We start from the raw sequence: 27,893 nt of genomic DNA, 5'->3' as shown, positions 1-27,893 counted from the left end.
TTAATTTGTCAATAAAAAACAAAACACCAGAGAACAAACCAAAATGCAACCAGGAAAGAACCTCAGGGGAAGGGGCCTTTCTGACTCTGTGACTCAGCTGCAGGAATCAGCTCTCAGCGTACAAGGCCCTATTTCACAGGACTCTTTCTGTTGGTCTTAGAATTAGGAGAGGACAGATTTGCTGGCTCAGTGCTGAAGAGAGACGGGACCTTCACACCCTTCTGTTTCAGCATCTGATGAAAATCCAGCCGCTCACTAATTATTCTCTGGAAATCAGACACATTCACAGGAGAATCCAGCATTAGCCGTGGAGGTGATAGGATCGTTAAACTTTTCCTTCTCCCCTCACCTCTCTGCAGGTCCCCAGCTCAGGGGTCCAAGCAGAAGCATCATTCCACACTGAATCACATACCTGCATAGCCTCTAGTGCCTCCTCATCGCTAATTTCAGCTTGGGGGGATTTGGCGCCTGCAGTGCTATATGTGGCCTGAATTATTTTGCTTCGAAATCTTTCAAACTTTGATTTTAAAAAGGAAAAAAAAAAACTACCTTAGTTTAGGCTGAAGAGTTAACCAGGTTTCCTCCAATTAAAGAGGGATACTGTTTGACACAAGCAAAGACCTTCTCTCACTAGAGGGAGAATTTGAAGCAACCGTTGCTTTTAAGATATGCCAACAAGAGGGTTGGTATGACAGCTGGCATTTCTGACAGGTTCTCATGTCTCTGAATGTCCCCAGGACACCAGCAAAGGGCAGGACTGAAATTCTGTGAAATTCTGCCCTGGGCTGAGTATGTGCAATTCTAGATGGCTTCACCAGAAGCCCCACACAGACACCTAGTGGCAACGTGTCTCTCTGAATTAGTAACGTAAGCAAATCTGACCTGACGTTGGATGGAGTTGCACCTGCTTGCAGCAGGTCTGAATATGGCCCTTTAAGAATAAATCTGGAGAAATGTCTTCCCATGATGGCTGTTTAGCCTATTGCTGTATTTGAGAGAGGGGGAATCCCCAGACGGGTTGGGAGGCTGTGGGATAAAATTCAGAAAGAAGTTTGGCATTGTAACTATTCTGCTCTGAAACCTCGGGGTCTCTTTTTCTTGGTATCCCATAAGACCCATAACTGAAACAAAAGCCCCTGGCAAGCACAAGAGCCCAAGCCGCCCGGGAAAGTTTGGGGAGCAAGTGGACTGTTAACTGCCAGACCCTCCATTCCAGCTGCTGGAGCTGAGGTGCCAAAGGGAGTCCCATGCAGTCCACCCAGTGATTGTGTCTAAGGATGGCCCTGACTAAACTGGGGCGTTTGTTCTCGTTAGCTGGAGTCCCTCCGTCAGGGGAGAGGCCCGCAGTGAAGGAGGCTGTCTTTACCCTGGCACTGATGCACTCCAGTGCAACTTTGGCCTGCTGCTCAGTGTGCTTCAAGGCCTCGACTTGGCTCTGCATCTCACTTTGGTCACACAGCTGCTTCTGCACATGGTGCTGGGCTACCATAACCTCTGCCTGGAGCTGGTTGATCTTGCTCTGCAAATCATCAATCAGTTTGTTTTTCTCATCCAGTTTGGATTCTTGTTCCACAATGTCCTGAGGAGAAATGCAGTTCAAGAGGAATGAAGGAGAAAGCTGCCTTACTCAAACATCGGCATATGTCAGTGCCCAGTAACGTTACTGGTTTGGGACTTTGTCCCCCCCCCGCCAGGTTTACCTATAGTATTTAATAATTATTCTAATTAAGAGCCATTAAAACAGGTTTGTTCCCTTTTTCATCAGTTCAGGCTCGTTAGAAAAATTAAACTGAGCAATAAAGTGTATTGAGAAACAAAATATGCCAGGGCTATCCCATCTCTGATTTTCATGGGACAGACTCCCCTGCAAAACTAGGGAGGACATGGATGGGTTTAGGGTTGCGAATAACTAGACTGAAAGACACACGACATCAGTGCAGGATTTGGAGAGAGAGCAGGAAAGGACCTAAAGGAGCACAAGGTGCTCACAAAATGGTATTGTTCTGTTTAATTTATACAGGCCCAGGCCTAAGAGATGCACAGCAGGGAGAATTAGGGTGTTGGCTGCTGTAACTGAGCACAGGATTTTGCACCAATGAGTCACCTGTCGGAGTTTGTAATTTTCTCTCTCTATTATTCCCATCATTTCTTCACACTTCCGTTCTTCTCGAAGGCTGGAAAACTGAGAGGAAAAAGCCCCAGTTAACACATCATCCCCATTACTACAGGTCACAGAATCATGATTTCCTGACTTGTTAAAAAAGAATAAAAACAAGTCTCACAAAGAATAAATTCCCAGTTTCCCACACTACCCAATGGTGGCCAATGGACTGTGTTGTGCTCTTAGTGATTGTACCTTGGCAGACATAGCTTGTAGTTGATTTCCCCGTTCTCTAAGCTCCTTCTGTAGCATTTCCTTTTCAGACTCAGTTCTCCGCAGCTGTGACTCCTGGAAAGCCAGCTGCCTTTGCAAGGAAGTGATGGTACCTGTATAATCAGAGTAGAGTTCTGAACCAACTGAATCCCTGTTAAAGCCCTCAGAAAACCTCCCTCAAGTGATGAAAAAGGGGCCAGTCATTTTATTCCATGATCCAAAAGTCATCAGGTTGTGGACATAAGTTCTTAGAACTACAGTCACTACAGAAGTACAGTGAGGGTTAACACTTCAGCTGAACGATACTTTATCGCATCACTGAATTGAAGTGTCCATTCTTAATGCCAGCCAAATTCATCTTGTGCAAGAGTCCAAAGACTTAGAAATGGTCTGACATGCAGAAGCTCCCTCCAGGCTAGCAACAGAAGCTGGACACATCACAGAGTTCCCAAAGTGCTGCTAACTAGACAGGGCTGCTCCTCTTTGTTCAAAAGCTGCTCTTGATTAGCACCTGCATTGTTTAGCAGTCCAAACTTTACCAGGCACTTTGAAGTAGAATCTGCCCTTGGTTGGTAATAGGCATCTTTACCAGGCAAGCTGTAAGGGAAAAGTAGCTGCTGTTGTGGGGAAGCTACCTTTAAAACTGCAGAGGGAATAGAAGCTGCAGACTCTCAGTGAAGATCTAATGTAGATCCTTCCTAGACAGAGGGAACTAAGCCACAATTACGACTTCCTCTTGCTCCCCATAACCAGCATACAAATTGTTCACAGAACAGGGGAAGAGTTTGGGATCGAGCCACTAAAATTTCAGATACTCTCTGGTCTTTAGCCCTTTTGTGTTCCCCCTATGCCAGTCCTGGTACCTGTGGCCATGTCATAGTTCATCTTTGCTTTTTCCAGTTCTTTACAGAGTTCTTGGTTCATTTGCTGGAATTCTTTGAGCTTGATCAGGGATGCTTTCTCTTCTGCCTCTGCCTCATTCTCCTCCTCCTCTTCAGAAGCCACTTCAATCTCTGTACCACTGAGAAGCTCTTTTTCCATGTCCTCTTGTCTCAAGCCCTTTTGCTGCATTTCTGAATACTGTAAGGACAAAAGGACAGGAAGAATTTTGAAAGCTGAAGCAAAATGCAGCCTTCGGTAGAGATTGGCTTTAGTCCTATCAGGCTCCATTTCTGGAGCTGAACGTTGGAGGGACGAGAGTCTAGTTCTGGAGTTGCATTTAGGGCACCTCTAACCCTGAGCCAGATACCTTACAAATGGAAGAATATAATGTATGGTGAAACATTGACACCGGCTTAAGAAAATGACTCAGTAACTGCTGCAGCTTAATTACTAGTTCCCTTTTCAACTTTTGGACAGCTCTGCTTCCTGTTCTTCTTCTTTATCTAAAAGCGTCTATTGGGTCCAGCACTGGAGCATCTGGGGACCTCACAATGTCTAGATATTAAAAAAACATGCTTCTGGAGGCACAACCCAAAAACCCACGCAAACCTGGAGCAAGATTTCCGGAAGTTCATTATTGGGCTGCCCTCCTGCCTAATTTAGTCCAAATGCAAACAGACACCAAATCCACTGACCGTGAACTTGACCCAAAGCCAGGCAATATCTCCAAGATACTACAAGAGAAGAAGGTTTTGAATATTTGTCACCTTTATACATGAGCATTTGAAATGTGCTACATTGGAGCACCTTTTTGGATCTGTGTGGTTACATGTATGTTTGTTTGTTTGTTTATAGACCCCCTCTGCACAGTTAGGAGGATTACTTTATTTTAGGATCTGTCCACACTGATCTCTTTGGCTCCTGTGGTTAGACAATTTCCCTGGAATCTTCACAGCAGTGGACCCGGGAAGGGGGATTAAATTATAAGAATTTATCTTGTTGTAGATGTACCTTAATTTACACTGATGTAACTGAAAGCAGAATTTGGCCCAGAGATGTTAACCTAAGTTTTTCTTTATAATGATGGTTCTAAATGCTTTGGTTTTCAGTATACACTTTCCCATGTCTGCAAATCAGAGACCCAAAGGGGTTGGGGGAGAGAGGGGTTCTCGCAACAAATTTTTGGGTGACCTCAGAGTGCGGCCACCAAGTCTCTTGCTGATGGCCGCTTTGACAATTTTTCCTAAAATACTTAATTAACTTTAGGAAAAACAAATACATATGCACATATACAGGTCCAATCAGTGTAATTTATTTATGTAGGGGTATTTTTGCAGACTCAATAATAACAACACACAGTTGTCTCTATTCTTTACTGGACCTAAACAGAATAAAAACACAAATAAGATGCTTTGCATGTTCTTGTCTTTGTTGTTGTTTCTTTTGCTTTTTTGGTTGCAGGTTTGTTTGGTTTTAGACTTGCTAACTAGTCTAAAGCCTTCTGTGAAAAGTAATATTTGTATGTTTCTTAAGATCACTTTTTCACAGCAGAGACTTGTTATCTAGCTGGGAGGCAGTGAAAAGTGATATTAACAAACATGCAAATATCACTTTTCAGAGCAGACTTACTCAGTCCTGGCAAGCTGGGGGGACAAATTAAGCCTTGGATGGGGAGGTGGGTATGGAGGCAGTGGGGGCCAGGGTGATGGGGGTGGATGGGTGAGGGGCCAGGGGCGATAAGAGGTGGGTGAGTCTGAAGCCCAGCCACTGGAACCTGAAGCCCAGCAGCCAGAGAATGGAGCCCACAGCTGTGCAGCCAGAGCCCAAAGCCCCATGGTCAGAGCCTGTGGCCAGAGCCCACCACCATGAGGCCAGAGCCTGCCGCCCACCAAACCAGGTCTGAAGCCGGAAGCCTGAGCCCCACCACCCCCAGGAAGGTGGGGAACTCACACCGGCTGTCTGCTTCTCTGACATTTGTGGCTCAAGAGGGGGACAGGACCCAACCCCTCCTTGCTGCCCCTTCCCCCCGAATCACTGCCCAAGAGGCTGTGGCCACAGGAAAAGCCCCTGGTGGTCGCATGCAACCACGGTGGTTGCATTTGACAAATGCTGATCTAGAGCAGTGCTTCTCAAGCTATCTGATGTGGGGGACCAGCAATTTTTTTTCCAATGTGCGCCCAGACCAGCAGCTGATGGCTCGCGGACCGGTACCGGTCCGCGGACCACCACTTTGAGTAGCACTGATCTAGGGGATGCAGTCACTAAAGGACACATTTAGCAACAGTGTGAAAAGCACATAATAGCAGAGACTCTTCTCATTCTACTGCCAGTTTCTTTTGCCATATCTGGACTAGTGCAGATCCTCTTTCACCTCCTTTTCCAGTTGCCATAGTTCCTCCTGGTCTTTCATCAAGGACTCAGACAGGCTAGCAATCTTGGAGTCCAGCATTTTATCAGAGTAGCTTAGTTTTAATTTTAAGCATGCCACCTCCTCTCTCAAATCTTCTCTAGTGCTGCTTTGTCCTAAGCCATCCTGCACTGAGCTGCTTAGCCTAGCCATCTTTGTCTTTCTGTCGTCAGCTACAGGTTCTGAGGCTGCATCTTTCTGCAAGGGAAAATTTTTAGTATGAGGAGAACTACCTAGGAAGCTAAAAGTAGGAAGCGGCTTTCCACACTCCTAGCTTGCAGCACATAAAGGAAAGAGCTTGGTGCAGTAACCACAAATATACCTCACCTTGTCAGTGAATTCTTAGTGCTAGGCCTCCACAATGGTTCTGGGGAAGCTGATAACGTGTTTAGAAAATGATGCACAAATGAGCACTCCCAGCATTCCATTCTGCTTCAGATTGCCACCGACTGGCACAGTGATAGTCAGTAGCTTTATTATATCCCTTATGAGGCTCATAATCAAAATGGGACTGCTGGGGGTGTGTGTCTCATTTGCATATAATTACCCAGAATGCTCTTCCCTCTCACTGTGCTACTAGTGAATTCAGAGCACAAGGAGGGCCTTAAATAGCTTTTATTTTGAACCTCACTTCCTCAGTCTGGGTGGGTGGGTGGGTGGGTGTGTGTGTGTGTGTGTGTGTGTGTGCACCTGTTTGAGGAAATCCCTTATCTGCTTACATCATAGGATCAGAAGGGATCACAAGGGTCACCACCATCAGCTTTTCCTCTAGTGATGGCCACTGCTGATAGCCATTTTGTCTCTCCCTATGAGGTCTGTCTTAAATGTGTGCTTCATTTCATACAGAGAAAATGAGTGTAAGTCACCTCGTTTGTGATGACACTTTCCCTCCTGAGCAGCTCCAGATGCTTCTTCAGATTCTCCATCTCATTTCTAAGGATAGAGATTGCATCATCCTTCCTTGCACATTCCTCCTCACATCTTGAAAGACGAATAATCTCTTCTCCCATCATCAACAAGCATCGTTCCTGGGAATAGAAACAGGCATACTGTTCACTCAAACAATGCATCTTAGGTTTGATGGGATATTGGTGGGCAAGAAAAAGATGGATGAATGGCATGCAAGGGGATGATGTACTGTATTTCAATATCTGCCCATCTGTAGGGAATTTAATGGCATCTAGTCTAAGGGACTAGGACCCAGAACTCCTAGGTTCTTTCTTATTTTATGTGGACTTACTGCCATTCTCCTCTATTTGCTTTCCCTTCTTTCCTGCACTTCACGTTGTTTTGAAAAAGAACTTTGAGATCCTTTGAATCCATTTATCCAAACACAATTATATTATTAACGTAATTTAGATCACACCCTTAGAAAGTTAATTTTCTAGCTGGATCACTTTGCAATTAACTATGTGTGTGGTCTCTTCTTCTTTTTGAAGTATTATAGCAACATTTTCTTACCTTCTCACGGATTACATCAATGTACCATGGGATTTTACTCTCTCTAGGTCCTCTTTGTTGTTCAGGTGAAACCATTCCTTCTGTGAAACTCTTCCACTTAGAGAGTCCGGTGAGACTTCTACTGTGTGGGAGCTGGCCAGCTTCTGGGGGTGGGGGAGAGGGGAATAGTGGAAAGAGCATTTATCTAAATAGCTACCAGAGTCTTGGGAAAACATATTTGTTCTGTCAAACTTATTTCTTCTGGCAACAAATCTTGATTACTAACCTCAGCGCTTTGGGTTCCACTGACTGTACCATTTAAAAAACTCCTCAGAAATGATTATTTACCATATTGAATTAAAAGCAGTGACCCAGCCTGCAATGGATAGGCTTCAAAAGGGAGTTGTGTCTTGTTCAAACTTCTGGCTACAACCTTGATCAGCAAAATCCTCCAACTTATGGCTGGACTTGTATGTGCCCTGTGTTCTACGTATAACCACACCTAGACTGGAACAGGGACCCTGAAGGACCATAGGCAGCACTTCTACTACATGGTGCAGGTTGCTCTATGGAGTATACAGCTTAGAGATCATGTCATGCCACCAACTGGTTAAAAAGAGCAACCAAGGCAAGCCCAGTGGTGTTTCCTAGAGCAGTGTAATGCGCTAACTTGCAAACACACCAATTTCACAGCTGATTTTTACCCTCCTGGGAAAACACACATGCACACTCTTCACAGTCATCCCCTTACCCTTACCTTTGGTAACTGATTCTAATGAATGTGTGTTCTGAAAGGCAGCACTCCACTCTTCAAAGCTGAGTTGGGAGGACAGACTGATAGTACTGAAATTATAGCGCAAATCAGGAATGTCTGCTAAAGTACTTTCTGTGTTTAAAAAAAAAAATTCTGGTTACTGCTAAGTGGTTTTTCTTTTTTGTTTTTGGCAAGGAAAAATATCCATTTGAGGTATTCCAGATTGTCGGCACTTTAACGTGACAGAGGTATAAGCCAAAGTGTTGAAACTCTTACCAGTTTCAGAGAAGTGAAGAGAATGTGGGTTTTATGCAAAATGAGACGGACTGATTTAAATATTAAACATTTATACTGAATTCCTAGTTCAGGTATGTGAGGAACCTATCACTTTTAATATCCAGGTAGATTTACATGGTCATGGTAACACAAACTTATGATAGAATGAAAGGGGCTGAGATCTGAGTCACCTCGTCCTTCTGAATAAGGAAAAATCTGTCTTCAGTCACAGAGGTTAAGGCTAAAAGGGACCACCAGAGCATCCAGAAACTAGTTCTGAAACTCTGTTCAGCATAAAACTGTCACAGCCCAGCATAAATCCAAAGGTTCCTTAGCCTGAAAAATGGGGGTGGTGTTCGGGACATAGGGAAAAACTCCTCTCAGTAGGACTACCCTACTCTGCGACTACCCCTTCAAGAGACAGTGTGGAGTTTACAGCCTAAACAGCCCGGGTGCAATCAAGAAGCACCCTGTCCCGCCCTGGGGCTATTTATAAACAGGGAAAGGCAGCCAAGTAAGAGAGAAAGGAACCAGAAGTGGTGCTGGTGATAGTGGTTCAACCGTCCCATTGGTCACCAGCCTGACCTAGGCCTTAGAGACTTTGTGTTCTGATTATATGCTCTGACTCAACCCTCTGAGGTAAGGGCCTTATGAACTTGGTTAAATTGTTTCTTCCCTGACCTGCTGTCTAAGGGAAAAGGAGCCAGCTTGCCTGCCTCCTAGAACAATAAAAGAAGCTGGAACTCTAGATGGCTGGTGGTGGTCTGGAGGCCCTCTGAATGGCAGGATGGTTTTTTGTTTGCGTGGTCTTGGCCTCCTCCTTCTTGGATCATGTACACTTGCCTTTGGGTTTTTCACTTACTACCAGCTAGGCTTTTCTTTTTTAACTTTGTGGTAGCATTGAGGAAATGCTAAATAAATGATACTGTCGAAAGCCCCTACTAGCAAATACATACTCGTCAAGTGCAAGATCCATATTACATGTTAAAGTCATGCTGAGGGAATCATCAGTACTCTGGCTACCTGCAATTTGACGAATGAATGGGGAAACAATTTGTAGGACTTAAACAGGAGTACTGGGGAAATAAGGGCTATTGTGTGCGAGAAATAGCTTAATATATTACAGGCTAGGGTATTGAGGGGGTTGCTGATCTTCCTTGTGAGCCTTACCGAGCTGGGATGTTGAAGTTGCTCTGTTACTAAATCTAGGACATCCAGGGCGCATTAGAAAAGATCTCTGTAATTCTTCCACCTGGGGCTCATACTCTGACTCAAAGAAGCCAGCAGGTTTGATATCAGCCTGGCAAATAGGAGGAAATTAGACCATTAACTGGATGTGTCTTATTCAAAAAGTGCTTTTTAATTGTAGGTTGGCAGGAATGTAGGTGTAAATCCATTCTGTGATGTGACAACCAGCAATGATAGGCAGCTCAAGGTCAGAGCCTGATCTGCAAAGTATCCTCAACTCCATTTTGAAGTTGGTGGGAATAGAGGGGGCTCAGCATGTCACAGGAGGCACTGAGTTCACTGCAGGATCAGACCCTCACAAAGAAAGCCTTCATCAAATGCTAAAATTCCTTTCTCCCACTTCCTTTCAGCTAAGATTTTCAAGGGAATTAAATGCCCAAATCCCCTTGAAACTGTGTGCCTAACTCCTTTTGGAACTGTCAGCATTAATCCTGGGGGTGGGATTATGATTTTACTGATAAACAAAGCATTGAAATTGCACAGGAGGGATGAAAATCCACTTCTTGCCATTACCTGCATATGACAGCTGGCCTTTGCTGCACTTGCCTTGAGAGGCCCCAATATTTTGTGGATAAGCAAATGGCATATGACTGGCTCCTGCGGTGTGCAGAATCCATTCTACTTAATGGGATTTTCCTTTCTTTGGAGCTTAAGCCTGAAAGAAGCTGCTGCCCAAAATGCCAACCTGCAAGGTGCTGAGTACTTCCCAGAAGGTGTATAGTGCTAGCAAGGCAGCCCCTCATAACCCTTTGCTTCAAATCAAATCCCATTTTATCATGTCTAAAATGTGATTAAAATAGCAGCATATTAAATACTTGATTCTCATAGTAGCGTCTGACTGCTTGAGCCGATTTACTCAGCGTGGATCTACCGCTGGGAAGCTTCCATACTGGTGTCTGTTGCCTTGGGCTGCTTAATTCCTGGAGCTCACTGAAACCCTTCGTCATCAAGTTCATCTCTCTAATGGAGTTTCACCAATCTCAGCCTTTCACAAAATGGAGAGGGGGAGAATTAACGGGAGCCTGCTGGGTTAAAAGGCCTATAATTTTACAGATCACATTTCCTCATTTGTGTTCCTGATAAGTTTCAATCCAAGGTTTTCAAACTGGGGGGCCTGCCCCCCCCAGGGGGGCAGTGGCAGAGGCAGAGAGGGACTTTCAGGGCAACACCAGCCCTATGTGGTTGAGGGTCTGGGCTGTGGGGAACAGGAGGAAGGAGGGCTGGCTTAGGGGTTGGGGGAGCCAGGGGAAGCAGGAGAGTGGGGCCAGGGACTGGAGGGAGGCTGGGGGGAGCAGGGAGCTGGCTTAGGGGCTGGGAGCAGGAGGGAGGAGGGCTGACTCAGGGATTGGGGGAGCAGGGGGCTGGTTTAGGGGTTGGGAGGCCAGGGACTGGGGGGGGGGGCTGGCTTAGGGGGAGGGAGTGGAGGGAGCTGGGGGGAAGAGGGGGTTGGGGGGTGGCTGGGGGGAAGAGGGGGCTGGTTTAGGGATTGGGGGGCCAGGGACTGGGGGGGCTGGCGGGAAGAGGGGGTTGGGGGCTGGCGGGGGGGAGCAGGGGGCTGGTTTAGGGGTTGGGGGGCCAGGGACTGGGGGGGGCTGGTTTAGGGGGAGGGAGTGGAGAGAGCTGGGGGCTGGGGGGGGTTGAGGGCTGGCGGGGGGGGGGCGCTGGGGGCGGGGCTCCTCACCCGCTGCGGCCCCTGCACCCAGCGGTGGCCTCTCAACCAGCCGCTTGGCCTGGGGGAGCCTGACCAACCCCGAGGCGGGACGGACAGGGGAGGTGACCAATGAGCGGAGGGAACGGCGAGCCGCGGGGCGGGGCAGGCGCCCGGCTTGTGGACGGCTGTTGCTAAGCCACCGGCCGAGGGCGCGGGGGGGCGAAACGGGGCCGCCGAGCGCGCCCCTGGCGGCCCGCGCGGGCTCCCTGCTCCGGAGCTCCCCAGGCGTCCTCCCCCCCCCGCAAGTGGCTTCCTGAGGCCACCTGTGACCCCCCCATCCCCCCCAGCTCGGTGCAGAGGGCTAGCAGCCGCCCCGGCCCGCCCCTTCCGTCGTCCCGGCCGGGCGCTGCAGCCGCCGCCAGCCGGGGCGGCCCCCAGCCCGGCGAGCAGCGCCCAGGGCGGCCCCGCGAGCTCCGAGCCGGCGGGACGCGTTGCTTGTAAAAAGCCGGACCCCGGCGGGAGCAGCGGGAGGGAGCTCGCTGGCCGCGGCCCGGTGCCTCTGGGATGCGCCGCGGGCCGCTTCAGCACCCGAGCGCCAGGACAGCTCTTGGCGGGGCTCGTCCGGCCCGGCTCCGCGCCGGCGGCGGCCGCCTGGAATCCGAACCCTCGGGACGTTTTGAACGGAAACCGACCCTCCCTCCGCCACAGCTACCGGGCGGCCGCGGGCCTGGGCGCGGCGCTTTCCGGGCCCCGATGGCTCGCTGGCGGCTGCCCGCCACGGGCTCGGAGCCTTGCCCCTGGGGATCGTCTGATGCCGCCAGCAGCGGCGAGATGGGAGATTCAGACCAAGCAGCGAGTGAACTGAGAATGCTGGGCAAGTGGATCCTCCTCCTGCCGTTATTAGCGACCCAGCTTCAGAGCAAAACCCAGGGTGCGTTGTTAATTAGCCGTGGAAGTAAAACATAAATTCTCAGCTCCCACCCTGGATAAAGTTCAGGGTCTTTCCTACTCCGACTTAAAGCATAATCCTGGGTGAATCTAGAAGCCTAGAGTCAAAAATATATTTGAAACATTGCCTAAAAATCTGTCCTGTGTCAGCGATTATTGATGTGCCATGAATGCTAAATTAGAATCGGGTGGTGGCATTTTACTACGAAGCTGTGTGAAAGCTCTTGCTGAATTGCTAGATTTCCAGAGGGCAAAAATCTTTGTCCAAAGGCTGTTAAAATGTGTCCCCTGATAACACAGCCTTATATGAAGATTTCACACGCAAATGGAAAATGCTGATCATATTAATTCAAATACAATTTGTTTTTCATCAGGAATCTAGATTTTGTTCAGTTTCAAATTACATTAATTTTTGCAAAGAAACAAAAATATATTTCTGGATTAACTCTATTTAAAATATAATTACATTATCAATTTGTGCTGGAGATTCTGTTTCCAGACTTGGATCTGTGGCTCTCCCAAGCATTATTGACCGCATCCAAAGCCCACTGAAGGCAGTTGGAGTTTCTCCATTAATGTCAATGGATCAGGCCTTCTGGGACTTCTTGATTATATCATTCTATCAGCTTTGCATACTATTGATGAACAGGGGTGGGTTGGGGGAGGGGAAAGGTGGACCAGATTACCTCTTGAGGTCCCATCCAGCCCTACATTTTTATGATTCTTATGTGTTGTAAACAGTCTTTCTTTCCAGATCCATACAAGCAGGAATGCAGTACAAGGGGAATTCAGTGTCATCCAAAGGCAATTTGTCAGCTGGATGAAGTGACAACCTATTTCTATTGTCAGTGCCTGCCAGGATATGAGGGTGATGGCACTAATTACTGTCAAGGCAAGTGACATCTTAGGCTAATTCTGACAGCATGTTTAGGGGACTTCCTTTCAGCAGGAGGAAGTGTGGATCAGGAGTCAGGTCTCTTGGATTCTTTTCTCTGCTTTGCCAGTGACTCACCTTGAGCGAGTTACATTACCTCCATGTGCCTCAGTTGACTTATCTATATACCAGCATAATAATGCCTATTTATCTTACAAGGGTCCTATAGCAATTAATTGGAGCTTATTAAATGCATTGAGATCCTTCCATGGAAAGGACTAAAGATGCACAAAGTATTATAGTACTATTGTCGGTAAGCAAAGTGCTGTACTGTAAAATGTAGACTAGGACAAGCCTTAACAAGGACAGACCAGTCCATGTCCATCCAAATATGAACAACTGCCCCATATGGGCTACCTGTGCCTGGAGGTAACTGCTTATGCTGCTATTGTAAGAGGGAAATTGGTCAGACCTTTGTGGAGCTTCCTGTGTGTGTAATTTTCTGTGTCCAGAGAGCAGCAGCAGCGGAATTACCCAGGCAATATGGCTGAAATGGAGATTGATTTTTGACATCTTCTACCAGTACTGATTCACTAAGATAACAGTAATAAACAAGAGCAGGTTAATGCTGCTCGCCATGATTCTAAAGACAGACAAAGATCTTTGTTTATCCTTTTCTAGAGCCTGCTGACAGCATAACTGTTTTCAATAAATCTGCTTGTGATGGCTTTGGAGAGCAGGTTTGTCTTATCAAAGTGATGAGTGGAAGAAAAGTCACTTTCAGAGTCTCTCTTGCTGGGAACCACCAGCCATCTATGATAAAATGGTACAAATTCTACTCTGCCCAAGGACCCCAGTTCCACAGGTATATTTAGAATAGTGCAGATTCCACACCATTATGGATATTACAAGCCTATAATATGTGTAATATAAGCATGATCTGATGCATTCTTACAGGAAATTATCTATTTTTACAGGTGGTGATGTCATTGTTAGGTATGCTGGGGACCAGCCTGGATAAAATAAGAAACAATCACAGCAATGTATAGCTGGAAGGGACTTTGAGAGATTATTTAATTCAGCCCCCTATGCCACGGCAAAGCCAAGTAAACCTAGACCATCCCTGGCATAGGTGCTGACTCTATGGGTGCTCTGGGGCTGGATTGCCCATGGGGGTGGGGAATGGTGGGTGCTGAGCATCCACCAGCAGCCCCCCATCAGCTCCCCTCCAAGGCCTCAGTGCCTCCTGCCTGCTGGCAGGCCCCACAGATCAGTGCCTCCCGCCCGCCATGAACAGCTGTTTTGCAGCGTGCTGGAGGCTGGGAGGGAGAAGGGAGGATGCACGCTCTCAGGGGAGTGGGCAGGAAGAGGTGGGGCAAAGGTAGGGCCTTGGGGAAAGGGGTGAAGTGGGGGCAGAGCCTGGGACAGAGCCAGGGGTTGAGAGCACACACACACCCCGGTGCTTGGGAAAGTCGGCAGCTGTGATCCCTGGCAAGGGTTTGTGTAACTTGTTATTAAAACCTTCAATGATAGGGATTCCACAACCTCCCTTGGAAACCTATTTCAGATCTTATCTTAGTTTATAGTTAATTCCATGCTCCAGACCATGGCTGAAGTAGCTTAGCAGGACTTATAAACTTTTTTTTTTTTTTTAGAAGTAGGAAGGAAAACTGAATTGGTGAGTCCACTTGCACCTCGTTCATTTCAGAATTAGTGAGCTTCTGCTCTCCAACACCTTGAGTTCTTCTCCTCACAGAACTAGCAGCTTCCCTAAGAGGAAGGTTTCTGCACAGAAGCCTGGAAGCATTGCATGTATCTGGCAAATGGCATAATAATTAGGGGAACCCTCTGGAACATATATTTTTGGGGGGAAGGGCCTTATAACATTTTGTTTCTTCCTCAGTCCCCATTAGCTATACCACTCTTCTCACCCGTTAGCTGAAGGCTGCAGTATTCCACTGTGGATTGCTTAACAAGCAGATTCAGGACACTGAGTTTAGCAATTTTTATAACCACTTGCCTGAACCTTGGCAAAGCTTGAACTGAACTGCTTCTTGATAACACAGGGGGAAATTAATGCCTGCATAGAAGACAGCCACAAAATCTATCAGCCCCTTAAGTCCCCTGTAAATCCTCCAAACTGGGTTTATGTGGGATTTAGATAGTGCCTAGGCCTTGGGTTGGCCCTTTGCATAGGAGAGAATTTCACCTTGAATTCTGATTGATTTTTAATCTCATTGCAATACCACTTTCAACACTAGAGGGCACTTGAGTGTTACTTAAATTGGTGCATGAAGTATTGTAGCCCTGTGGGTCCCAGGCTATTAGAGAGACAGGCTGGGTGAGGTAATAATAAAAGATAGTACCTCACCCACCTTGTCTCACTTAAATTGCTATCAGTCATTGGTGTGAGTAGTTTATGTAGTGAGTGAGGCTGAGGACAGCTAGTACGTAACAATCCTGTATTTGAAGTTCCTAAGTATAAGTTTAGAGATTTTTTAAAGAGTGTTTATCTGCAGCCGTCAGAGTAGCAGCTGTGTTAGTCTGTATTCGCAAAAAGAAAAGGAGGACTTGTGGCACCTTAGAGACAAACAGAGTCTGTTATCATTTAGGGTGGCCAGCCATTTGTTCAGAGCACCATTGTAGAAATGTGTTTGTGGGAGGACTTGTTACTAGTACAGCTTTATATATACGTGGCCAGGTCCCCAGGCTTGGTGGAATAGGACTTTTTTTGCATGTGGGGGTGAGGGAGAAACACACAGATAGCTTCATACCACCTTTACCCTCCAGTGATATTGGGGAGAGGGGCAACTGGCCTCCAGCACAAGTTAGATAGTTAAGTTACATCAGTGAAGAATGTCCCTAAGAAGCCACTCTGCTGGCCAGGTTCACCAGAGAATGTTATTCTTCTTCATTCCCCCATGTTCCTGATGTGGCCCTGGCCTACCCCCAGTTACACCTGGTCTGCCCTCTATCATATTGTACGGAGGATCTAACCCACATGCATTCCTTGCATTCTATGTGAGTGGCTTCCATTGGTGTCAATGAGAATTGCCAAACACTGAGGGTACCATATGGCTTGGCAAAGATCTGGAAAAGACCAGTCACCATTTCTGTTCCCCTCAGCCTGGGATAGTCACCCTCAAATATAGAGTGTATCCAGTATTACACTGATCCTACAATTGATTTTAGCCAAAAAAAAATCCCATTTGATTACAAGGACTGTTTCTTTGCAGTTATCGAAGGAGATTGACACCAGCTGCTAACCTGTCCCCAAAGATGGCTCTGGCCAACAGCAGTCTGTCTCTGAAGCTGTTTTCTATTGATGAGGATGATTTTTACCCAAACATGTTCTGGGCTGAAATCCAAGCAAAAGCCTTGCCTGATAAACAGGCAAACATTGAAGCGTATGATTTCACAGACTTTCAGATATTAAACCCTTCCCACTTGAGGTACTTTTTCGTCCTAGAAAGAATGCCAATAGGTAAGAAATGGAAACTGCTACCACTGTTAACATTAGAAAACTTTGCCATGCTGTAAGGGTCAGTGTGGAAATCTTTGTCAAATAAGACAAAGCTGGTTATCATTTTTGTAAAACCAGAAACATGCCTGGTGCTTTGCAGTGACCATTGCATCTGTAAACATCCCCTTAAATGAGAATGGACTGGCCCACGGGTGTTCATCCATATCAGGGCCCATTTTATCAGAAACGGCTGACCTGTACTAACACCCAGCCGATAAAACATAAAGGGTGGCATGCTCTTGAGCTAAGCCTTTTGTGTTTGGGATCACCAGCCATCCTGCATTTCATGAGACTTCTTAGTAAACGAACAGACCCTTTTTTCTTCTGTAATCACCTTCAGAGACTGTCTGTAGGACTGTTTCTCACCTATAAAGAAATAGTAAACTGTACCTCTTTCTGTGAAGGTAGCACCCTATTTATAGCTATGCCCATTTATTCTGTTGTATTCTTCATTCAATGTTGATTTTAGACTTTCATATCCAGAGAGACCTGATATTTGAGGGAGGAGTTTAAATCAGATTTACATTTACTGCATGTGGTTTTGCTTTTATATTGCATTATATGATGTTAATTTCATGTTGCTTATTAATATGATTATTTTCTAATTCTCTCTACAGCCCCCTGAGTGCTTGTGCAAGGACACATTATAAAAAAATTGGCTTCCTCCATAACACTCTGCTTAGATGCTTGTATGGTACTGATCATTAAAGATCAAAGTACAGCTGGCACACACAGAATCTGCCAATGAACATTGACAAAATACTGTCTCCAGGATCTTTGCATATATTTATCTCCAACCTCATGGAGATATTTATCGCACTTTGACTAGAGCATAAATCTAACACATTTCATTTAGTTGATTGTTACTTTCCTTGAGGCATACTTGGCATGATTTATTGGTAGAATGCTTTTAGAACCAATGAAAGTTTGGGGGTTTTTTAGGAGCCATTGTAAATGTTTATTGATCTTGTTCTCTGGTTTTGCATTTGTCTTTTAGAGCTTGGACAGTTTTTAGAAGGAGACACTGTTACCATCCAGCTGCCTCAGTATCTTCAGGTGTCTCCCTCCAGCTTTGTAAAGTGGACCAAGGAGCCTTCGCTCATGACACTGTTTGATACCAATGCTGTTGTGCTGGCCAACGGGACTGAGGGGATTGAGATCAAAGGAGTAAAGTATGCTTGTAATCTGCTGTACTTTCAGCCTGTAAACTCCTGTTTCCTTCTCAGTGCTCAGGAGTAATGCACCTTCATAAGAATGACCATCCTGGGTCGGACCAATGGTCCATCTAGCCCAGTATCCTGTTTTTTGACAGTGGCCCATGCCAGATGCTTCAGAGGGAATGAACAGAACAGGGCAATCTGAGTGATCCATTCCATTCCCAGCTTCTGGCAGTCAGAGGTTCAGGCACATCCAGAGCATGGGATTGCATACCTGATCATCTTGGCGAATAGCCATTGATGGACCTATCCTCCCTGAACTTATCTAATTTTCTTTTGAATCACCTATATTTTGGCCTTCGTAACATCCCCTGGCAAGGAGTTCCACAGGTTGACTGTGCATTGTGTGAAGAAGTACTTCCTTATGTTTGTTTTAAACCTTATGCCTATTAATTTCATTGCATGATCCCTGGTTTGTGTGTTATATGAAAGGATAAATAACACTACCTTATTCACTTTCTCCACACCATTCCTGATTTTATAACCTCTATCATATTCCCCCCCCCCGCCCTCATATGCACACCAATATGGGACAAGCATCCACAAGGAGCAGAGAATAAGGCACATGGACTGTTGGGATTATCATCACTTAGTGGTGCTCTTCATACTTTGCTGTAAAACTATTCTTAAATGATTAGGAATAGAAATAGATTTAGAGAGGGAGTAGAAATACAAAGCAACTGTGAACTGAGTCCATAAGAAAAATAGCCATCCAGGGGTTCTGCAGCTGTCATAAAACAGAGTGGATCTCTGCATTTTAATCCCCTCATCTCCTATCGCCTCTACTTCCCCGTTCCTTCTATTTCTTCCCTCTTGAGTACTCTCCCCCTTCTCTTCCTAAGCTAGCCTCCAGTTGCCTGTGGTCTGAGGGGAGACAAAATCAACAAGATGTCTGAGTTCTAATCTCCTTCCCTGCTCATCCAGTAGGAAACCTGTCCCCAGAGTGAAGTCTGAGTACTGTAAAGCAACCTTCAGTAGAAAACCTGAGTGGGAAATCGAGGATTCTCATTTCCTTTCTGTTTTACCTTCTCTCAGGAATAATGAATTTGGTTACATCCGAGCTCTTGTCTATGATTTCACCCCTGATGTTCCTGGAAGGGTTATGGTAGCCCAGAGGCTCTTCTTCATAAAGAAGGGTACTGAGTGTTTTTAAATTTGTGGTGCATTATCCTTAGTATGCTTTCATCAGGATTTGACTTCCATGTCATCTCTACCTTTTTACTTAGATATTCAATACAACCAAATCAGCCAATGCAATATTTTTTTTAAAAATCATTAAAATATTCTATTAATATTAGCTTTGGTAAGACCACTTTTTATTTAAATTATTACTTTATATGCAAATACATATATAGGTCACTTCTGCTTGACAGTACCCTTTTAACATGAGTTCAATTAACTGTTCACCAAAGCTTTTAATGAACGAGGTTTTCCACATTTTTAAAAGGATGCTGAAAAATTGGAGAGGGTGCAGAAAAAGAGTCGCAAAAATAATTTGAGGGCTGGAGTAGATTCCTTACAATTAAGTTAAGAATATGATCTGTTTAGTTTTTCATCAAGAAGACTGAGAGGTGACTTCGCTGCAGAATACACATACCTTTACAAGGAAAATATGCCAGCTCTTTAACCTAGCAGAGAAAAGCACAAGAAAAGCCAATGACTGGAAATTAAAGGCATGATAAATTGAAATTAGAGACAAGGCACACATTTTTAACAGTGAGGGTGATTAACTATTGGCACAAACTACCAACAAAAGTGGCGAATTCTCTATTTCTTAATGACTTTACCTCAAGACCAGATGCCTTTCTGGGAGATTTGCTTTAGACTTTAGTCAAGCACAAGTTATTGGGCTCAATGCAAGTGTAACTGGGTAAAATTCTATGGCCTGTGCAAGACAAGAAGTCAGTCTAGATGAGCTAATCGTCCCTTCTGGCCTTAAAATCTGAGTCTGTGAATGAACCAACACCTATTGTGTTTACTATAAAGGGCAACTATGTCTTTTTGACTTGAATAACATGAAATGATTAAATGGATCAATTACTTTACTTTGGCCAGTCTCCTGTTTGTTTGTGTCACATGTGCATTTTTCCCTCCCAGATATTAGCAAAATGTGCAATGGAACTCGGAATGAAAAGAATTGCCACTGTAACCCGGGATTTGAGGGAAATGGCGTACACTGTATTGGTAAATATTCATACACTTTGCTTCCTGGAGCATTTTCTCATAATGTAAGCATAACTTAACATAGAAGAGACTGAAGCGTTTGTGATACTGCTGCAGCCATTCAATGCCTTACATATCCATGTAAAGGATTCACATGTGACATCAAAATGCGGCTTGCCTCATTGAAAAGAATAAAAGACAGGAGAGGAGGGTGTCAAGTCCCAGGCATCCATTTCAGAATGTGTTATAAAAATATCATAGAATTCTTCAGTAATGACCCTAAAATTGCACATTTTAATGATTTTTGCTAGTGTTTTAAGCTGCTATTGCAAAAATAGTGTAGCCTTTCTAAAGGGTTGCCTCAAGGTGAGGATCAGAATAAGATTAATCACTCATTAGATATAACAATGAGTTTTGTTAAAAACATCTTTACGCTGTGCCATGCAGCTTGTGAGGGAAATTCAAGGTTAATTCCAGAAAGGATGGGTTTAGTCAACATTCCCTTCCATGGCTGGCTCGAATTCTGTTTTACTGTGATTTTTAAGTGTCTGATATGCAAACATTGCAGATGCAAAAAAGGATTACAGTGCAATAGTGAGATGCACTATGAGAAAGCACCTCTCTGCCATGCTGTTAATGGTAGTGGCTGAAGTTTTTAAAAGGACAAGACACACTTTGGTCCAATAATACTGTTTTCAATTATACAGCCTAAGATAGAGAATTAATCAAGTCCATGCTTCTGGGCATCTTCTGACTATCTTCTGACACTTCTTTCTGCTTGAAGATATAGATGAGTGTGTGGAAGGAATGCCCATGAAGTGCCTGCCCGAGGCTGAATGTATCAATAGATATGGATCATACTTTTGTCGTTGCCCACACGGATTCGAAGGTGATGGACTGTACAGCTGTGTAGGTAAAGGAAATGTGAGCTCTGAGACTTGAGGGTTTTTTTTTTTTTTAAACTGAGTTAGCTTGTCAGCTAATACATTCTGAACAGTAAGTTTAGAAGCAAGTCCATTTTTCAAAGCCTGTATAATTAAACAGGTAAAGAGAAGACTGTGGTTGTGATTTACAGGTACCAAAGAAATGTGCAGAAATTGCTTTTTGATAGGCCAAAAAAGGGCCAGGCAATGAGCCCTATTAAGATGGCTTGGAATGATGGAGGCCTAGGGAAATTAAGTCCCATTCCTACCAAGGAGCCTTGGTCAAGACAGACGCAAAACAACATCTGTGGTTGTTTCCTCATGTCGATGGTCCTGAATAAAGATACTGTTGTGCTGTAGAAACCTGTAATTTACATGAATCCTGTATAACTGCATTTTAAATGGAAAAATTAGTGTTTTTATTTCCATTCTAGATATAGATGAGTGTGCAAGAGGTATCCATAACTGTAATCAGGATGCTACTTGTCTGAATACTCTTGGCTCCTATTTCTGTGTGTGTCAGAGTGGGTTCATTGGCGATGGCATTCACTGTAAAGGTAAGGAGACGAGATTACCTGTTGGTTACTTACATGTGACTGGGAAGAGGTGAGGCGTGGATGTGTTTCTCATCCTGATGTTTTCATCTTTGTCCTCCCTATGGCAGCAAAAAGCATATGGTCCCCATGGTCTCCGTGGTCGGTCTGTACTGTCACATGTGGATACCAGAACCAGATGCGGATCCGCTTGTGCACCCATCCAGAAAGTGGGATGCGTTGTGAGGGACCTTCTGCTGATCTCAAGCTTTGTCCCAATCTAGAACCATGCCCAAGTGAGTCCAAACTCATTCATTTCTCCAAACTCATACAGATTGCTGTATGATTTCAATTCCCTATGCAATATTTGTCAGCTAAACTGTGCCAGTTTGGCATGGGAACCAGAAATTGGGATGTCCTGCTCCAAAACAGACTAAATGAGAATCTCATTTACTCTCAGCAGCTCTGCTTTTCAGTTCTCTATCCCCTAGAGCATGAGTCCTCACAAAATGATGATCAGTTGTGTTAGTATAACAGGATGGCTGACCCCAAGACCTTGTACAGGAATGTAGGACTCCTTGAGTTCCCCTAGGTGTAGCTCATAAAAACCCTGTCTTAATAGTAATTACCTTGAATCTTAAGTCATACTGGCAGGTGGGTGCAGTAAACTCCAACCAGTGTATAAAGGGGTTCACAGGGTGTCTCTGGCCACAGGGGACTAGTACAGAGGAAGAAAGCCCAAAGAACATCTAAGCTTGGAAAGTTTAGATTGAGGTTATGTTATTGCTTTTGAATTTCCACTAAAGCCAAGCCCAGAAAGAGGGTGCTTGGATACTAACTCAGGAACTGCTTGCTGTGTTGAGGATGGGAGTAGGGACTCAACCTGTTCAAAGCTGGATTGCCATTCTCTCCAGCAGTGGAGCCATAAAAAGACAGGCTGTAACAGAAGCTTTCTCACTGACAATCCCTTGTATTATATGCTTCTTTAGTTGACCACAAGTTAGAGGAATTCTTAGGGCTTGATCTGCTGATGACCTGCTTTGGTGTAGTCATTTCCATTAATGCAAAGTGGGCATAAAATATTACCAAGCGAGAATGGTAGTAGCAGTTTGCATTGGGGAAAACAGCTACCCAAGGTTCAGGAAAACTGTGAGTTGGGCCCTTAGTTGGCACCTGTAATGGGGTACACTGATCATTGATAGCGCCCCCTGGTGCCTGGGGTCCGAATGAAAGTCCAATTAAATCTATAAACCAGTAACTCAACTCTACTCCTGCACAGTTCCTCTTCTGCTGCTGCTTTGTCACAGGATCCCCCCACTGCCGCCTCCTCTCCCTGGGGACTCTGGTAGCTTCCCTTAGGGATCTCTCTGCCCCTTGTGGTCCCTAGCTCAGGGCTTCCCCCACAGGAGCCTACCCTGCTTTGTGTGGGCCTTCCAGCCTGACTTCTTTGCTTCTCTCTCCCAGGCCTTCCTGCCCTAACCTTTTCACAGCAGGGGGTCACTAATTATCATTAATTATTTTCACATCACCATCAAGTGGGGGCTAGTTGTTAGGTCACTGGCTGAACCTTAAAGGACCAGCCAGCCTGTGACAGCACCTATCAAATAACATGTCATCTCCTGCATTTGAAGGAAGAGATCATGTCAGTGGAGTAGAAGGTGGTCACAGGACAGCATGGATTGTCACAATTAGGACTGTCACTTGGAGGAGCTTGCCCAGCAAAATAAGCTGTCCTGAGCCACGACATGTATCAACATGTGATGACGGTGATATTTTTGGTATGTTTTAACATCCTGCGAGTCTATCTCAGAGCATACCCAGTGGCCCCATTGCTTCTAGAACAATGTAAATGTAAAAGCTGAGTTCAGGGCTTCACTAAAAATATATCCATAAGGTAAAGCAGAGACATTTCTGCTGAGAGAGAGAGTGTGCTATTTATTCTGTGACAACATCCTCGTCCTAATGATTATTTTCCATTATCCTCAGTGATGTGAATCCCTTTCAGTGAGGTGTATCCTCATGGAATGTGACAAGATTCAACACAAATAGCTGCTAATAGTCTGAATCAATATGGATCTGCCACCTTGCTCAGAGAGATGAGAATGCTTCTGTTTCATTTCTCTAGTGAATGGCCAGTGGTCAGAATGGTCACCCTGGTCAGTGTGTTCTGACACCTGTTTGGGAATCAAGAAAAGAATCCGGATTTGCAATAGTCCTGCTCCTTCCAGAGGAGGTTTGCCCTGTGCTGGGTTAAAGGAGGAAGTCACTGTGTGCAACAACAACAAATGCCCAGGTACAGTAGTTATTTTGAATACTGTAATATTTCACCAAAATATCAGACGCAGATGAGACTGAGAAAGAGATTCTGTTGCATAAGTAATGTCAAAGGGGCTTCAGTATCAGATTGGAGTGTCCCCAGAGCTCTGCTTCCCACCACATCTCTGCTCCCATTTCACCCTACACTGCCTCCCACTTCTAACTACTCCCTTTGTCTCCTCCTCCCATCAGTAGGTGTACATCTTCCTTATGCCTTGATGCTTAGAACAACCACCTTTTCCTGCATACCAAATCTCCATTTCCTTCTTCAAGTCCCTCGTTAAAACCCCTTTTCTGTGAAGACTTTAGTTCATTTTCCCCTCACTGTTAAAGTCTCTGTGGCTTCTTGCATGCCAACTGCTGGTCCATGGTTTTTATTCAGATTGGACTGTAAGTTCTTCAGGGCATGGCTACTACATTTTTCATGTTTTGTAAACTGTGATGTACCCGCCCAGTACTTTATGAATAATAATGATGCTGCCAGATGAAAAAGTGGCCAGTGGCTTGCATGAAAAGACCAATTTGCAACAGCCCATCTGAAGTTATCTTTCCTGAACATAAATGCCTGAAACATGTAGAAATTAAAAAGAAATGAAGTAGAGAAGCACTGGTCATGATGCTTGTCTTTTCTTTGTCTCAGTTGATGGGATGTGGTCTCCGTGGGCATCCTGGACTCCCTGCCCCATCTCTTGCGGCCTCGGCGTGGTGAGCCGATCTCGACGATGCAATAATCCTGCCCCAGAGCACGGGGGAAAGAACTGCACTGGACACGGATATGAGGAAGGTTCTTGTGGATTTCCAGTAAGACATAGATCTGTAGGATAATGGATTTTAGAATATTCCTGTCAGAAAGAAAACAGAGATCTATTATCACTGTTGGTAGAACTTTAAGAAGGTTCAGAGGAGCATCCAGAGTTCAAATGCTTATTGAAATGGACAAAATGGGTTTGAATTAGAAGAATGGGAGAGTTCCTCAAACAATCAATAGGAATGAAGGGAGAAGTCCCCCCCGAAAGGTTGTTCTGACTGTAGCCTAGCAGCTCACTATCAACCTGATCCTGAGATACTCTTCTGTTGAAGCCAAAGGGAATTGCTGCTGTTTAGGATCGCTCAGAAATAGGCCTTTTATAAGGTTTTTTTGAACTGTCAGGTCTTAATGTAAGCAAACAAGATAATGACATTTCTAGAATGTCTGCTTTATAATGCATTTCAGTAGAACTCTATGCATGTTATATTTTTCTGTTTATTCAACCTCACGATTTTAAATAATGACTAACATCTAATTTCTATTAAATTTTACTTCAGTCACTCATAAATGGCAGAATTACTCACAGTGCGGATCTTGGTTGCCTATACTATGCTTGTTTTGATAGTGGAAATTCCATTGATGTCAATTAAAGTTTCAGATGTAGAAATTTCAAGATGACCAACTGCACATATTAAAGAAGAATCTGACCTGATAAATTTCAGAGTAGCAGCCGTATTAGTCTGTATTCGCAAAAAGAAGAGGAGTACTTGTGGCACTTTAGAGACTAACAAATTTATTTGAGCATAAGCTTTCGTGAGCTACAGCTCACTTCATCTCTGAAACCTGTCATTATGCAAGGCACTGAATTTAGCCGTATGGAGTGGAAATCTATCATCTTCATGAAAAAACTCGTGGAATACATCCGATGAAGTGAGCTGTAGCTCACAAAAGCTTATGCTCAAATAAATTTGTTTAGTCTCTAAGGTGCCACAAGTACTCCTCTTCTTTTTGACCTGATAAAGTTTTTCTTCTAAATGTTTGTTTTGCAGCATGCTAAGAATACTGCATTAGAAATTCAATCCTTGCCACATAGTCTGTCTCTTATCTGTTTTATTTCTAGGAGGATTTTTGCAAATACCTGAAGCGACCATCTGAATCCATTATACCAGGGAAACTGATCCAGTAATCAGTCTAAGGAAGTTAGTGTGCTGAAAAACTATTGAAATTCAGTGGCCTCTAACTCACTTACATGCCTTTGAAAAGTCCAGCTGTACTGAAAAGTTCCAGAAGAAACCTGCCTCAATAGAAAACTTATAGTCATAGTACTTACTGGAAAACACACAGTAGCGGTGTTGGAACCAGTGTAGTGTACTGAATGCTAAGGCCTATGGTGTTCATGACTTTAATAGAGAAGAATAAAAGCTGGGCACAAAATGAAGACTTACATAATTACTTTTTTTGCTGCGAGGCATAGGGAAACTTGTACTATGCCTTTGAATAAGAAGCTAAACCCCAGTAAGCAAAAACAGTGAAGCCAAGGATGGGGGAAGGATGCCAGGCTCCAAGACAGACAGAGAAACCAGAAGCACCCTTTTGAGAAGTGGGACATAAAGCACTATACTGTCTGCAGAATTTACAGATATGATAAAACACCCCTGTCACTAACACTGTATTCATGGCACTGCTTCATGGGCAGGGATGGTGTCCCTAGCCCCTGTTTGCCAGAAGCTGGGAATGGCGACAGGGGATGGATCATTTGATTACCTGTTCTGTTCATTCCCTCTGAAGAACCTGGCATGGGCCACTGTCAAAAGACAGGATACTAGACTAGATGGACTTTTGGTCTAACTCAGTGGTTTGAGCATTGGCCTGCTAAACCCAGGGTTGTGAGTTCAATCCTTGAGGGGGCTATTTAGGGATCTGGGGCAAAAATTGGGGATTGGTCCTGCTTTGAGCAGGGGTTTGGACTAGATGACCTCCTGAGGTCCCTTCCAACCCTGATATTCTATGATTCTAGTATGGCTGTTCTTATGTTCATTTACTTTTGGTGGGTGATTCAGCTGGCACTATTCCTCCCTCGCATCAGCCAGGACACCAGGTAGCAGTGACACACTGAAGACAGTACCCTTCTACCCTGGATCCCCTCAGTCCCTCTTGGGGCACGTGTCAAGAGCTGCAGCTTCAATCCTTTCATGTTCTTAGGTCAGGTTTTTGGGTTTGTACAACTTCTGTATGGATTTAATGAAACAAATACAGTTAAACTGATACCATCCCCTACGGTGTATGTAGTGAAGGTGCCACAGGACTCTTTGCCGCTTTTACAGATCCAGACTAAGCAGTGTCAGGGGGGCCCCCAGGGCAGTTATGCCTGGGGGGGAGGGTGTAAAGGGGAGCAGTGCCAAGGGGTATGTGTGGCTGGGAAGAGGGGCAATACCTTGAGGGAGGTCGGAGGAGCAGTATGGGGGGGGGGAAGCGGAGCAGCACATCAGTGGGGTGACTGGGGGGGAACAGTACTGAGGGGGTAGCGGGGGAGAGCCGCAGTGATTGGGGGGGATTGGGGGAGCAGTGTCGGGGGGACAGCAGTAGCCGGGGGGGGTCCCGGGGAGCTGTGCTGGGGGGGGTGTCCAGAGGAGCAGTGTCGGGGGTGGGGGGGCAGCAGCACACGGGAGGGGGGGTGACTAGGGGGAAGCAGCACTGAGAGGGTGTCGGGGGGGGGCAACAGTAGCCGGGGGTGGGGTCCCTGGAATCTCCATGAGGTGCCTCGTCCCCCAGTCGGGGCTATTTGGGGGGAGGGGCTGTCTGCCCCGCCCCCACCGCGGCAGGTCTCGGGCGACTCTGGCTGCCGGCGAGGCCCCTCCCGCCTCCGAGGGCAGGTCGGGGCTTCCGGTTCCGGGGGGGCCGGGCGCTGCGGCGGAGGCAGAGCGGGGCCGCGGCCCCGGGGACCGGGAAGGGGAGCGGCCCGGAGGCGCCTCCTCCTGCCGCGGCCGGGCGGCCCCCCCGCGCGGTGCCCGCGAGCGCCCCCCGCCCCTCCCCCCGCGCGGTGCCCGCGAGCCCCGTCGCTGCTGGGGGGCGCCCAGGGCCCCGCCCGCCTGGGATGAGAGGCGGCCCCCTGCGCCGGCCGCGGAAGGGAGAGCGCCCGGCTGCCGCAGGCGCCCGAGGCCCGAGGGGCCCCGGCCCGGCCATGGGGCGCAAGAAGAAGACGCTGCACGACTACGCGGCCGAGTTCACCGACCTGGGCGTCAAGCGGCACCTGCTGGAGCCCGGCGGGCCCGGGGAGAGCTCGGTGGTGGAGACCCTCTACTGCAAGTCCTGCGAGCTGCCCATGCGGGTGCGGCGGGACCGCATCCTGGAGCACCTCTCCTCGGGCCGCCACTACCGCAACCGCCGGCTGGTCAAGCAGCACGGCCTCCGCGCGCCCCTGCTGCTGTGAGTCTCGGCCCCCCGCCAGCCCGGGGCCTCGCCCAGGGGAAGCCCCCCCGAGCGGGCCCGTCCCGGTCAAACCGGGGCCTGCGGGGAGCGCCCCCCGCTGCCGCCCCGGGGCGCATCCCCGCGGGGGCCCCCGGCCCTGCCTGGCCTCGGGGTGGCGTCGTTTGTCCTCTCCCCAGACGGTTACACG

General features: G+C 46.2%; 3 protein-coding genes across 8 annotated transcripts in view; 2 read left to right on the top strand and 1 right to left on the bottom strand.

Moving 5' to 3' along the window:
* Positions 1-11,929, bottom strand: CCDC27 (coiled-coil domain containing 27). 3 transcript variants are annotated; one of them, XM_074933867.1, is made up of 11 exons: positions 11,745-11,928; positions 10,197-10,366; positions 9,304-9,433; positions 7,861-7,989; positions 7,125-7,267; positions 6,530-6,691; positions 3,238-3,454; positions 2,357-2,487; positions 2,105-2,182; positions 1,367-1,579; positions 1-266 (listed from the first exon to the last, which is right to left on the bottom strand). In XM_074933867.1, the coding sequence occupies exons 2-11, from the start codon at positions 10,335-10,337 to the stop codon at positions 129-131; spliced, it is 1,482 nt and encodes a 493-aa protein (XP_074789968.1). In that variant the 5' UTR covers positions 10,338-10,366; positions 11,745-11,928; the 3' UTR covers positions 1-128. The 3 variants fall into 3 exon arrangements, with proteins under 3 accessions (XP_074789968.1, XP_074789967.1, XP_074789966.1); XM_074933866.1 differs by lacking the exon at positions 1-266 and having other exon boundaries at positions 356-1,579; positions 11,725-11,929; XM_074933865.1 differs by lacking the exon at positions 1-266 and having other exon boundaries at positions 356-1,579; positions 11,745-11,929.
* LOC141974286 (uncharacterized) lies at positions 11,591-26,480 on the top strand. Of its 3 annotated transcripts, XM_074933854.1 has the most exons (13): positions 11,591-11,963; positions 12,735-12,872; positions 13,536-13,719; positions 16,091-16,338; positions 17,375-17,549; positions 18,630-18,730; positions 19,692-19,778; positions 20,542-20,670; positions 21,115-21,237; positions 21,345-21,509; positions 23,339-23,506; positions 24,170-24,330; positions 25,398-26,480. In XM_074933854.1, exons 1-13 carry the CDS (start codon positions 11,597-11,599, stop codon positions 25,461-25,463), a joined length of 2,112 nt encoding a protein of 703 aa, XP_074789955.1. In that variant the 5' UTR covers positions 11,591-11,596; the 3' UTR covers positions 25,464-26,480. The 3 variants fall into 3 exon arrangements, with proteins under 3 accessions (XP_074789955.1, XP_074789957.1, XP_074789956.1); XM_074933856.1 differs by lacking the exons at positions 13,536-13,719; positions 16,091-16,338; XM_074933855.1 differs by lacking the exons at positions 23,339-23,506; positions 24,170-24,330; positions 25,398-26,480 and adding an exon at positions 23,200-23,330.
* Positions 26,481-27,406: 926 nt separating this feature from the next.
* Positions 27,407-27,893, top strand: part of LOC141974289 (streptomycin biosynthesis protein StrI-like) — a 47,100-nt gene continuing 46,613 nt past the window's right edge. For both annotated transcript variants that reach the window (XM_074933868.1, XM_074933869.1), the window contains exon 1: positions 27,407-27,703. In XM_074933868.1, coding sequence (XP_074789969.1) covers positions 27,459-27,703 — 245 coding nt within the window. In that variant the 5' untranslated portion in view covers positions 27,407-27,458. The remainder of the gene's footprint in view (positions 27,704-27,893) is intronic.

This window comes from Natator depressus, chromosome 18, assembly GCF_965152275.1.
Source record: "Natator depressus isolate rNatDep1 chromosome 18, rNatDep2.hap1, whole genome shotgun sequence".
Taxonomy (NCBI): domain Eukaryota; kingdom Metazoa; phylum Chordata; order Testudines; family Cheloniidae; genus Natator; species Natator depressus.
This window is presented reverse-complemented; position numbering and strand designations above follow the sequence as displayed.

Bases quoted from the DNA above. Each gene is read 5' to 3' on its own strand.
- CCDC27 (XM_074933866.1), bottom strand. From the start codon at position 10,337: ATGAACTTGATGACGAAGGGTTTCAGTGAGCTCCAGGAATTAAGCAGC. The intron at 7,268-7,860 runs GTAAGGGTAAGG...CCCCACCCCCAG, and splicing joins ATTAGAATCAGTTACCAAAG to AAGCTGGCCAGCTCCCACAC. The intron at 6,692-7,124 runs GTAAGAAAATGT...TTCTATTCCCAG, and splicing joins TTGATGTAATCCGTGAGAAG to GAACGATGCTTGTTGATGAT.
- LOC141974286 (XM_074933854.1), top strand. From the start codon at position 11,597: ATGCGCCGCGGGCCGCTTCAGCACCCGAGCGCCAGGACAGCTCTTGGC. The intron at 13,720-16,090 runs GTATATTTAGAA...GTTTCTTTGCAG, and splicing joins CAAGGACCCCAGTTCCACAG to TTATCGAAGGAGATTGACAC. The intron at 17,550-18,629 runs GTATGCTTGTAA...ACCTTCTCTCAG, and splicing joins ATTGAGATCAAAGGAGTAAA to GAATAATGAATTTGGTTACA.